Source organism: Heloderma suspectum, chromosome 9 (assembly GCF_057233095.1).
Source record: "Heloderma suspectum isolate Gila_16-S chromosome 9, 16-S_ref, whole genome shotgun sequence".
Lineage (NCBI taxonomy): Eukaryota > Metazoa > Chordata > Lepidosauria > Squamata > Helodermatidae > Heloderma > Heloderma suspectum.
Window position 1 is genome coordinate 37745725 of NC_139466.1, and position 12346 is coordinate 37758070.

The window sequence follows — 12346 nt, forward strand, 5'->3', positions numbered from 1 at the left end:
TGTGGCCTGTTCTCCAGATGTTGTTGGACTACAACTCCCATCATCCATAACCATTGCCATGCAGACTCGGGCTGATGGGTTTTGGAGTCCAGCAATATCTGGAGGGTCACAGGTCCACCTGCTGTGATTTAAAGGGTTCTGTTAATGATGACACTTGGTGAGTTTTTTTGCCATATATATAGGGAATTGCAAGACATGGGTTTGGAAATTAAGGCAACAGCCCCGATATACACCTGCTTGAGAGTAAGCCCAACTGTTTTTCCAAGTTACCTCAACTTCAGCTTTTAACCCAGGCCCGCTATTGAGGACCTATTCCAACTAAGTGTGCATAGTAAATACCATAGTAAACATAGTAAATAACATAGGATTCAACTTCAACCTTTAAATTAGGCCCACTATTTGGGATCTATTCTAAGTAAGTGTGCATTGGATGCTGCCTTAAACCTCTTAACTGCAATGAATATTTAATTTTTTTAAGGTGTACTCTTGTCAGATTCATCATATGGCAGTCAGAAATGCTTGTGTTTCATTCCTGAGGAAAAACCAGCCGAATTTTGAGTCTGTGAGTATATTTGTTTATGGTGTATGATGTTTAAATATGTATATTTTGGAAACAGAATGTGTTTATATATAAACATCTACATGTGTACACACATACACAATTAAAATGTGTATGATTTTTTTTTTTTTAAGTTTGAATTGGGCAGGAGGGTTAACCAGCATGTGCCAGTGACTTCCTATCTGTGTTGCAAATCCGCTTTAAGAAGAGAATGCTCTCACACCTGGAAGGCACATTTTAAAACTTGGAAGGTGCATTGTAAGCTGGATTTAAAAACCCTGCTTGAGATGCAGTGCTGGGTGCTGTGAATGCTGGGTGCTGTGAGACCAAAACTTGTGTATATGTCACCCTGGCTTTGTAGATCAATTCTAGACAAGTAAGAGATATATCAGTGTATGCTTTAAACTTTCTCTTGTGCTGGAAGATTACTGCTGGCATGGACAATCTCCAGTCCTCAGCCTAATTTCGAAAGCCCTCCGCATGTGATCAGACCTCTAGCAAGAGCCATCTGGCAATTCCCTGGTAGCTTGCTGCATGGGAAGGAAGAGGGGGAGAGAGAAAAAGGGAGGACAGTAAAAGAAAAGGGTTGACCCGCTTACTTTGCCTCTGGCCTTGGCTGCTTCTGGCTGCCATCTTGGGCGTCTTCCTTGCCTACTGCCAACATGTGGCCCTTGACAGATTTCCCACAAGGGAATGCTATCCTTAACAGAAAAACGTTTGCCCACCCCTCCCTTACTCAATACCAGGAATCTGCTTTTCGAGTTTGCTTTCACTGCATGGTTTGAATATTTTGAAATGTGTACTGCTTGCTGTACTGTAAGCTATCCTTTGTACATTATAAACCCATTATGCACTTTCTCCACAACATGCATATCTTTCAAACTGCTACCATGTCCACCATAGTCAATTTTGGGAAAAAAAATAGCTTCTTGCTCAGAGTAGAAACATTATATATGTGAAGTGGATTGTGAAGTTTTTAAAGCACATGTGAACCAAGGGTTGCTCAAAATGATAGTGAATTGAGATAATCTGGACAGAAACAGGCTTATACAGCCTTTTTAAATAATGGGAAACGGGATTCCCCCCCCCCTTTGATTCTCTCTCTTTCTGTGTGCACGTGTGTTTGTGCGCGTGCACAAGAGAGAAAAGAGTGAGAGACAGAGAGAGGAGGGGTGTCAGAAAGAGAGAGAGAAACGGTGTCAGAGAGTGAAGGGGTGTCAGAAAGAGAGCGAGAGAAGGGGGTGTCAGAAAGCGAGAGAAGTAGTGTTTATTCTTCTTGCCCTCTGTCACCAACATCCTGTCCTCTTTAGGTAAGAAGCCACAAGATAATTGTACTTTAGTTGTAAGTGGTCATACATGAGAACTGGTATAGTGCAGTGGTGAAGTGACTGAGCTCAGCTAGGAAGTCTGGTTTGAATCTTGTCTCTGCCATTAACTCATTAGGTGGCTTAAGGCCAGCCACACACTCTCAGTTCAGTCCCCCCGGCCCCACCTTATGCAATATGGGAGGTAGTAACACTACTTTACAGGCTTGTTGGAAGGATACCACTACTGCCGTATTTTGTAATGTTGTTGTATTTTTTATGAATTGTTGTAAACCGCCCAGGGAGCTTTGGCTATGGGGTGATATAGAAATGAAATTAATAACAACAACAATAACAACAACAGCCACTAAATAATGCACGCGAAGTGGCTGCAGCAAAGGGAGATGTAGGACTGAAGGGCCATTCCACTGGCACGACAGCTCCACTTGGCCTCTCCTCTCGTTCTCCTGTTTTAATTCAAGCTGGTTATTATAAGAACTGTGTAACTTTTAGAGCTGGTGCCTGCGTTGACTTGTTTTCCCTCCCCATATTTTGTTTTTCTTTTCATCATGTGACTTTTAGATATTGTAACTCTCCGGTCTTTGTTGCTGATGAAGAGTGGGGTAAAAATGTTTCAAATAAATAATATAATACAATTTTAGGTACAAAGTGGACCCGTGTCTCAGCAATATGGCTTGGAGTGGGTGGTTGAGGTTAAGCTGCTACTGTCCTCCATTTTACATTATCTGAAAATGCACATTTATTATAGTTTTAATCTGCCCAATAACGGACATTCTTAGAAATATTTCTTTGGGAACTTTAAAATGGAGTTCTGTGGTTGATTTATAATGTACAGTTTTCTGACTTTTAGTACTTATCTTCCGTAAACATTTAAAAGGTAAATCAACAGGGATATTCGCAACTCACAGAGTGCAAAGTCTTACTCTGAATTGGGAGTTTTGGCAAAGACTGGTTCAATTCAATTATTCTCTCTCTTTTTGGTTAAGTATGTGGAAGGGTCATTTGAAAAATATCTGGAACGACTTGGAGACCCCAAGGTAAGTCTGATATTTTCTCACTTCAGGAGTTGCATTGAGGTGTCAGGCCTGTACAGAAAGGTGAATGCATTATATTATTTGGCAAGTTCAGTAAAGGCAGCTGTCCATCCTCTTGGGTTTGTCCCCAGCAACTGATGATTCATCTCCAAACTGGTTTCTTTCACTGGGCATTCTAGTATTTCTGCCAGGAAATATAACTAAATTGTAGCAATAGTTTAAAAAGTGGCCTTCAGGTCTATATTTGAACAGGGGTGTTGGAGTTGCCCTCTCTAGCCTAGTTATTGGCATGGAAGTATAAGGTCTTCCTTATTAAAAGGCACTTATCTGTAATCACCCTCCCTCACTTTTGATCCGAGGAGGACATAGCTCCTTAAGAGGAAAGTAAATGAGCATCATGTTCTGAAAGTTTATTTGAGAGTACTTCATATTCTAAGGATATGCCTTTTAGTTGCTATTGCTGATAATGTTTTTTATAATGCTGTTTTATGATGATAATTTATCCACTTTTGTTGCTGGGATTGTTTTAAATTTTGCTTGTGATTTGAATTATTTATAAGCCATATGGGGTTTGATTTTCTTAGGAAGGCAGGATATAAATGTTTATAATGAGTGGAATAGTTGAGATATATTTAGGCTGCCTTGAACAGTGAGTTACCTAACAAGAAGTTCATCTAGTCCACCTAACTGTTAACAAATTCTGTGGCCTTATATTTGAAGTATGTTGGTGCAAAGCTCTTACACAGTTGATAGCAGAGTGGTCAGTTAACTTCTGTTCTATACAAACAGGAAAGTGCTGGACAACTAGAAATAAGTGTCTTCTCACTGATCTATAAGTAAGTATTCAACTTTCTTAGGTTAACCCCTGAGCTGTTTTGATTATTAGGAGATTGTGCAGATGATAACTCTGTATAAGTTTACATCGTCAAAACTTTTGCCATCTGTTCAGTTGCAAACACAACAGAGTTCCCTCTGTTTACAGTACCTAGAGGCCATAAAATATATCTGAAGCAGAAGTAGTGTTGAAAGGGGGCAATCAGAGACAGAATGCAACAACTCTGCCTTCCTCAACCTGGTGCCCTCCGGATGTGTTGGACTACAACATCCATCATCTCCAGCCGGCATGACCAGTCTGCAGTGATGGTTAAGCCAATTACTTTAATGAAAATTGTTCAGAACAGGTTTAAAAGCTGCCCAACGTGAGTTACAACACCCTCCCTCTTGAAGTGCATATGTGGAATTGACAGAAGGGCCTTCTCACCTCTTTCCCTTATGGTGGCTTAATGCCGCCACCACCACCCCGTTGCTTTTTCCTCACATGGGGAAAAGATAAAGCTACTTGCAGCTTCTCAGGGTTAGTGAGTTTTTAAAAGAAGAGCTGCCCGAGGGGGTAGGATTGAAAAGCACTTCCAGCCCTTGCTGGTGTCACACTGCAGAGAGCAGTTTCTATGGCTGTATTTTGTTTTTAAAAAGAAAACATGGGGGCAGGAACTACACATGTCTGAGTGTCACAGGTACTTCGGCCATTAGAAGTGCCACATAAGTGTATATGTGGGAGGGAGGGTTCATTATTTTGAAACCCACAGTTACACTGCAAACTACTTTAGTCCTTTTTAGAAAACAACCCAGAAAGGAAATAGAAGTACTGCATGCTGAGTGTAATCCTTAAAATGCAATTTAAAGTACAGTGTAATTGCAGCTGACACTTTTGAGCTGGCAGCCCATGCTTGCTGATTGCTAAGAAAGTTACCACCGCTGAACAAAATGGATTTATTACGTCGATACTGCAGAGAGCAAAATGCTTTTTGGAGTCTTCAAAACTAAAGATCTAGACTTTGAAAAGCTGGTAAATGGATCTTGCTTTAAAAATGTCTTCCTTCTCTGCTCTCCCTCTTTCTCCACTCCAGAGCTCGCTCTGATGTGGGGGGTGGGGTGGAGATCAAAGACTGGTAGCTGCCATAGCACTGGACTTCTTCCTCTAGTGGAGGAAATGGAGTACAGACTTATGATAGGAAGCCTTTATCTTTTTGACCTGAAAGAGCTACTAGTCCTTTAAAGCTAGAAGAGTGTGTCATGAGCGCACCTGCCAATCCTGGCTGTAGAAAGCTGGGATTGGCTCAGAGAAGAATACTGTGGCAGTGCACATGGGTAGACAGCAGATGGTGGGACAGGCAGGTGTAATTTGTGTCAGAGATAAGTCCAAGCCCCTTGAGATGTCTGACAGCTCTGATTCTGAATCAGAGGTTGAACAGCTAGATCAGAGGAGGAGGGGGAGGGACCTTCCCTAGAAGCCCTTGACAAACAGATAGCCCGGGCTAAGTCACTGCCCCCTCCCTCCACTGTGAGAACTCAAGTTTCTGAGGAGGAGGAGGAGGAGGAGGGGCATGACTTAAGGTGCGTCGCAAAACAGGAAAAGTTAGGGACAGGGCTTAGGCAGTCCACCAGGATAGCCCCTCTTAGAAGCCAAGGTAGGAGGGGGCCACCCTAAGGGAGGAGCTTCACTGAAGCAAATTTGGCTGTGAAATTCACAGGCAAACTGTCAGCAACTTCACTACCCTCCAGTTCATCTTCCCTGATTAGGGATCGCAGATTAGTCATTTAGGGCCTAAGGCAGTCTGAGAGCTTCCTTGAATCTGCATTTGTAGAAAGGCTAGTCTCTAGCAAAGTAACGTATTAGCCTGAAGCTTTGTCTCTTTGTGGTGTTGATTGCGAAGGGGAAGAACAATCCACTTCCTGACAGCTCGCTACTTGAGTGTATCCCTTAGGGCAGTTGTTATTCATCCCAGTGTGCACAGGTGAGTAGTAGGTTGGCTGGTGGAGAACAAAAGAGTACTTTGGTGATCTTAAATCAAATATTGGCATCATTTGAAGGATGAGATTAGAGATTATGCTCAGTTTGGACCTACTGCTGAAACGTCATCATATAGCGATTCCCCCCACCCCAATAATATAATCACATCTTGGATTTCCCCAGCCAGTGGCATCTAATTATATAGAGTGGGGGACAGAGAAACACATTACTTGATGACATTGGGACATGGTTGCGTTGCAAGAAATAAGCTGAGATGGAGATGCCATTTGCGGCAGCAACTCCATATAAAGTAATAAAATGTAGATACTCTGTAATAACACTTCCAAGAGATATGATGTCTTTTCATGTCTTTTGCTTGTTTATGTCTTGATTATTCAGCCGAGACTTCATTCTTTATCGGCACCCTGGAAAACCTCCTTCTTATGCTACAGACAATGGCTTTGAAGATAAGGTAAGGAAATTATGATATGTCAAAATGGTGTCCTATGTGAAATAAGACCCGTAGCAACTATGTCTATTCTGCTCTTGTGAATATAACACTGTTTCTCTGCAGAAGTGATTTAGATGTTTTTATAGGAGCCTTCTGGGCCAAAGGATGAGCATTATTAGTGTTGGGCAGTGTGTCGTGATGTTGTGTGTGACTGAAGAACAACAGCCCTACCATTCATCTGTAGTGGTTTGCTCTTGCTTCTGTTTCTCTATGTGGTGGCACCTTTGGGAGAAATTAACAGCTTCAGGTAGGGCAATTGTTGTGGGCAAATAGTGTGGGGAGAAAGAGTAAATCCAACTCATGTCCTACCTAGAGTAGACTCACTGAAATGAATGGGACTTCAGTTTGTCATGACTAACTTAAGACCCATTCAATTCAATGAATCTACTCTTAAGTAGGACTGATGTTTGATTTCACGCAAAGGGTCAAACCACCTGTTGGCACACTGGTCCAGATCAGACCCCCCCTTTCCTCCGTTGATGGTTATTTCTAAACAAAAAACACGCCCGTGAGAGACTTGGGAGACACATGCATTGTATATTCAAATGCTAGGCCAGCCATACTCCAGGAAATAAAGCCAGACTGCTCACTTGAGGGAATGATCTTAAAGGCAAAACTGAAGTACTTTGGCCACATAATGAGAAGACAGGATACCGTGGAGAAGATGCTGATGCTAGGGAAAGTGGAAGGCAAAAGGAAGAGGGGCCGACCAAGGGCAAGATGGATGGATGATACTCTGGAGGTGGCGGACTCGACCTTGGGGGAGCTGGGGGTGGCGACGGCCGACAGGATGCTCTGGCATGGGCTGGTCCATGAAGTCACGAAGAGTCGGAAGCGACTGACCGAATAAACAACAAAACAGAAGACAATCCATGGCTGATGTATGGCTCCTGACAGTGTAGGCAGAAGCCGACAGAGTGTGCTAGCAGGTCTTCTTGAGAAACTGGTTTATTTTCTCAAGAGCAGGGGACCGTAGCTCAGTAGTAGAAGGTCCCAGGTTCAATGCCTGGTATATCCAAGGTAGGGTTGGGAAAGACTCCTGTCTGAAACCCTGGAGAGCTGCTGCCAGCCAGTGTTGACAATACTGGGCTAGACAAATCAATGGTCTGACTCAGTATAAGGCAGCTTCCTGTGTTCCTGAGTTGCCCCTGGGAAAAAGTCCCTTGACTTGAAATATGTTGGGCCTTGTTTAATAAATGAACTGAGGGCCAAATGGCATGTTATGCCAAATACCATCAGAAAAAACATCTGGGTTTGAAATAGTTTAATATTAGCGCCCCCCCTCCCCCGACACACACATACACAGTTTTCATTGTGATGAATTGTGAGTTAATGGTTTAATTCTTCTCTCCCCAGGTGTGATCATGCACAGCAATTAGAATTAGGGGGGGAAAGCTCCTCTTGTTACTGTATTGTGTCCTACTATCTGGTACTTCTGTTCCTCTTGCCATCCACACGTTGGATGTAATGGTTGAATAAGGCTTGTCTGCATATATTCTGACTTGAATTAGTCCAACATAAAAATGATGTCTTGCCTTGTATGAAACATCCGCCTTGTTTTTCATTTCTTCTCCGCCCTGCCCCATGTACACGAACACAGGAAAGTTATGTCACCACGGAATGTCTTCTGTGGGAAATAGTGCTTTTTTCTTGACTGTATTTCTGTCTCATCAAGAGCAAGTAAGTACAGAAGAACTGCAGGGGTTTCTGGCCTCATGGCGAGACTTTCTGTCCAATAATTATTATAATTTGAGTAAACTGACCCTTAGTGGTAGTACGTAATGGACTGCTGAACTCTGTTGGTAGGTCTCTCTGAAAGCTTTGAAGCTATTCCGTACTTTAAAAGCATGATTTCTGAGAGAAGGAATGCTTACAGCAACCTTGTTGCCAACCAGAATGCTCATTTCACAACTGTTAACTGTAGGAATTCAACAGCCAATATTCTCAAACTTCACTGTAGGCACAGGCATAATTCAAATGAATGGGGGTTTAGGCTAGTAGGCAACTCTCCAAAGAGTGTCTCTGGCTTCACTTTGGTAATGGCCTAAAGATGTTCTTGACTGCTTAAGCATCTCATGCCAGTATATAGTAACTTGGATCTGTTCTCTGCTTACCAACTGCTAGAAAAGCTTTGCACCACTTTGCTGCTTACTGGCAGTGCCACATATTACAGTGGAAGTGTTAAATGCACATGTTCCTTTTAATTTTTGCCCGTTTCCATGTTGAGGTGTGCAGGATGATTGTACTGGAAACAGAAACCTGTGACTTCTTAATTTTATTCTAAGATGTATGACCCCTCACAGGGCTCTCCTTGATACTATGTTCCTACAGTTTGCACATGATGTAAAGTAAGGTTGCAGTGTTTAATTGATTAATCTGTTAGACTGCTACATTTAATAAATGAATGGTGCCCTGACGAATTGGGCAGACAGTTTACAAAAACTGCACATGCCAAGTACCATTATAAGACGCATTCCCCTTTCGCTCACACTCAGGTTGTCACAGAGAGGAAGGCCTTTTCTACAATGATGCCTCCTTACCTAAAACAAATAAAACTATTTTTCCCCATATGAAAATTTACACAGATTTAACTAATAGGGTAGTAGACAACACTCTTACCTATTTTTTTTTATTGTATTGCAACTCTAGTCTAAAAACATGTTGATCTTTTGCATGTTGCCAGATAGAACCTACCATAATGTGTGAAACAGCTATTATAGTGGGTGAAGAGAGAATCCTCTTTTCCCTTTAGAAAGAGCAAAGAGATGGTTTCTGGGGGCAGAGTGGAATTTTATTTATTGTTACATTTATAGAACACTTTTTTTTCCTCTTGCAAGGAACCCAAGGAACTACTGGCTTACGTAGTCCTCTCCATTTTAGCTTCACAATAACCCTGTGAAGTATATTAGAGGTTGACAGTTAGTGTCTAGCCCAAAGTTACCCAGTGAGCTTAATGGCCATGTGGGGCCTAGAACCCAGATCTCCCAAGTCCTAGTCCAACTCTCTCTAACCACTACAACACAGTGGCTCTCTCCACTTACATGGCACATGCCAGCTTACAAGGGATAGCTGCTTCTACACTACGCAAACCAGCAAGTGTTCTCTACATATGACCAGCTTCATGCCGATGCTCAAACCACTGGCATTCAACAACGATCCATGCCCTGAAGATTTGAGAGAGACCGTAGTTGGGTAGTAAAGGCCATGCTTCATATATCGAAAGGTGTGATCACTAGTATCTCTAGTTAGAAGGGTCAGGTAGCAGGTGATGTTAAAGACTTTGGCCTGAGACCCTGGAGAGCCACCTCTGCCAGTCACACTAGACAATACTGGGCTATTTGGATGCACTTTCATCTGGTAGAAGACATCTTCCTGTGTTCCTATGATTAAAGCAGTGGAGGGTGGTGGCTCCACTGTCCATGGGGCAGTGAATCTGCTCCAGGTTCCAGTCAGAACTCTAAAGGAGCTATCCAAGGTGCAGCTCGGATAGTTTCTTTAGAGTTCTTACAGAAAGCTGGAGCGGATTCACCACCCCGCTGCTATCGGAGCCCCCAGCCTCCACTGGATTAAAGCCATGTTCAGGTGTTGTGCCTGAACAGGAAATCTGAACCCGCGTAGGGGGCATGGGCCCACCTTCAACATCCCCATGCATGTCTTCCCTGCCTTCTCTGTTCCAACGTCTCCACTTTGAGCAGCAAAGTCTGAGCAGGGTTTCTTCTTCCATTTGCAGGGTCCTCAGTCACATGGAGAATTGCACTTGCATTCAAGCAAGCGGGAGCAGAAGCCCCCTTTAGAATTTGCTCCACACAGGAAGGCCGGGTACAGGGACATTGTGTCAAGGGCTCCTTGGAGGCCTCTCTCAGTCTAATCCAGTAGCCAAGTCCAGACACAGACAAATTGATTCTTTTCAAAGCTTTATTCCTCTTTTATAACTTAACAACTCTACTGTTAGCAACTAGATATGAGCAGCAGAGTACCTATGCCCTACGTTGGAACAGTTGGTCCCCGTTTGAAAGGGAATCACTGGCAGACCCCTGAACTTAAGGACTAGGGAGAGTCCCTCCCCTTTTCCCTTGGATCCTCTGGATGTAGCCGTTGTTTGCGTGCCAGCCGGGCACTACGCCTCATTTCCGCACCCTCCATTTGGCACCGCTCTCTGCGTCAGCGTCGCGCGTCCATCAAGTCTGCTTCCCGCGCTCTGTCACTCCCAGGACTGCTATCTAAGCTAGGAATGCTGGTGGGAGGAATCTCCATCAGCTGTTGGCCCTGGGAAAGAGGAGAGCGCTCCTCTCCCAGGAGCGACTCCTCTTCCTCAGAATTGGAACTACTCTGGGATTCTGTGGGCTCAGTGTCCACCCTGACACATTGGAGGTGGGGGTGGCATGCATGATCCCATGCCCCCTGTATGGGCACATACGTCTTGTTCAGGAATTGACCAACCCGAACGGGGCTTCCCTGACTGTAGAATGTGGCAGCATTCAAAATTGCACACAGATAAAGTAGGCTTTCCCCTTCAGAAAGTCACCCTCCATGTGTAGAATGTGACAGAAACGATGGAGGTAGGGCTAGCATGCTCCCCTCCTCACACATTTAATGGACACACTTCCTGAACACCTAAATAAGGTGCAAATGTAGCGTAGACCCAGTGTGGCGTAGTGGCTAGAGTGTTGGGCTGGGAGCTGGGAGATCCGGGTTCTAGTCCCCACTCAGCCATGGAAGCTCACTGGGTGACTTTGGGCAAGTCGCAGACTCTCAGCCCAACCTACCTCGCAGGGTTGTTGTTAGGATAAAATGGAGGAGGAGGAGGATTATGTATGCCACCTTGGGTTCCTTACGGAGGAAAAGAAAAGCAAGATATCAGTGTAATGAAATAAAATGTGTGGGTGTTCCACTGTTGTTGTGTTATTTATCAAGTACTTATAAAGCAACAAGGAACATTCTGACTATTTTGCGTGTGTGATTTTGGAGACTGTAGGCGAAAACATCAAATGCAGGTTTCCAGATATATATTTTTACATAGGAATTTGTCTTTCAGATTTTGCTATGTTGTTCCAGTAACGGCCATTATGATTCTGTGTATACCAAACAATTTCAGGCGAATGCTGCAATTTGCCAGGGTAAATAAAACACCTCCTTCTCCATCTCCCTGTCTTAAATAATCAGCTGATTAGTTTCCTATTAAAAATAAATAACATTTAGGGCGCAGTCCTATGGGGATAGGCAGCCGCCTCTGAACTCAGAGGCAACTGCCTATCCAATGCAGGGCAGGAGAAGCACAGAGGGGATCATTCCCTCCACATTTCTCCTGCCCTGCATTTGTGGCTAGACAGCTGATTTCAGCTGTTTAGCCACGGAAAGGCGGAGTGGGGGAGGAGGCTGCTGGATGACAGATAAGATGTGTCGTACTGGCATTTCCGCCTTCCCCGCCTCGGAATGCCCCCTGGAATGCCCTGTTTTGGCTGCTCTGCTCCTCTTCCGAGCGCAGGGCTGTTCTGCGCTGCCAGCAAGGCAGCATGGGAGGAGGGGAAGGTCAGTTCCCAGAAAACCACATATCCTATGGCCGTCTAGCCACTGACTAGCGGCCATAGGATTGCTCCCTTAACCTATTAAAGAAGTTTGTCATGGGTCTTAGGGGCTCCATATTTTAGACATTTGCCTCAGGTTGTAAACCTTTTTCAAGCTTTGTTCTTTGCTTGCCCAGCTGTCTTGTATGAGATTCTGTACAAAAATGTCTTCCATGTGGATGAGGAAGAATTGAGGACAGCCATTGAGATGTTTCGAAGTGGGGCTAAGAAAAACAGAAACAGTGCATCTGTTGGTAGCGAGGACGCCAATTTTGATTGCCTTCCTGAGAGAGCATCCAGAAATTCTCCAGAAAAGAGGTACTGTTTGAAAACCTGAACATAATAACCATACATCTGAAAATAAATAATTCTTTGGAGTCATTCACTATGGCTGGTCTCCATGTAAACTTGACATATGATAAACATACCTCACAAGCACTCGGTATTATGTGCGTTTCTGTCAGGGGTGGGGGTTTGTTTGCAAGGCCTTACCCACGTTTGTTTATGATATTCTGTGTCATCCTATGTTCTGAATTGCAACATTATTGTGAAAAGGAGATGC

General features: G+C 43.8%; 1 protein-coding gene across 2 annotated transcripts in view; it reads left to right on the forward strand.

Annotated features, from left to right (window-relative positions):
- LOC146338613 (UDP-N-acetylglucosamine transferase subunit ALG13-like) overlaps window positions 1-12346 on the forward strand; it is a 58860-nt gene that overhangs the window by 3512 nt on the left and 43002 nt on the right. For both annotated transcript variants that reach the window (XR_014784861.1, XM_084814148.1), the window contains exons 2-7: window positions 479-562; window positions 2871-2921; window positions 3708-3754; window positions 6109-6181; window positions 11256-11337; window positions 11922-12102. Coding sequence is in view for 1 of the 2 variants with exons in the window: in XM_084814148.1 (XP_084670274.1) it covers window positions 479-562; window positions 2871-2921; window positions 3708-3754; window positions 6109-6181; window positions 11256-11337; window positions 11922-12102 (518 nt within the window). In the remaining variant the exon portion in view is untranslated. The remainder of the gene's footprint in view (window positions 1-478; window positions 563-2870; window positions 2922-3707; window positions 3755-6108; window positions 6182-11255; window positions 11338-11921; window positions 12103-12346) is intronic.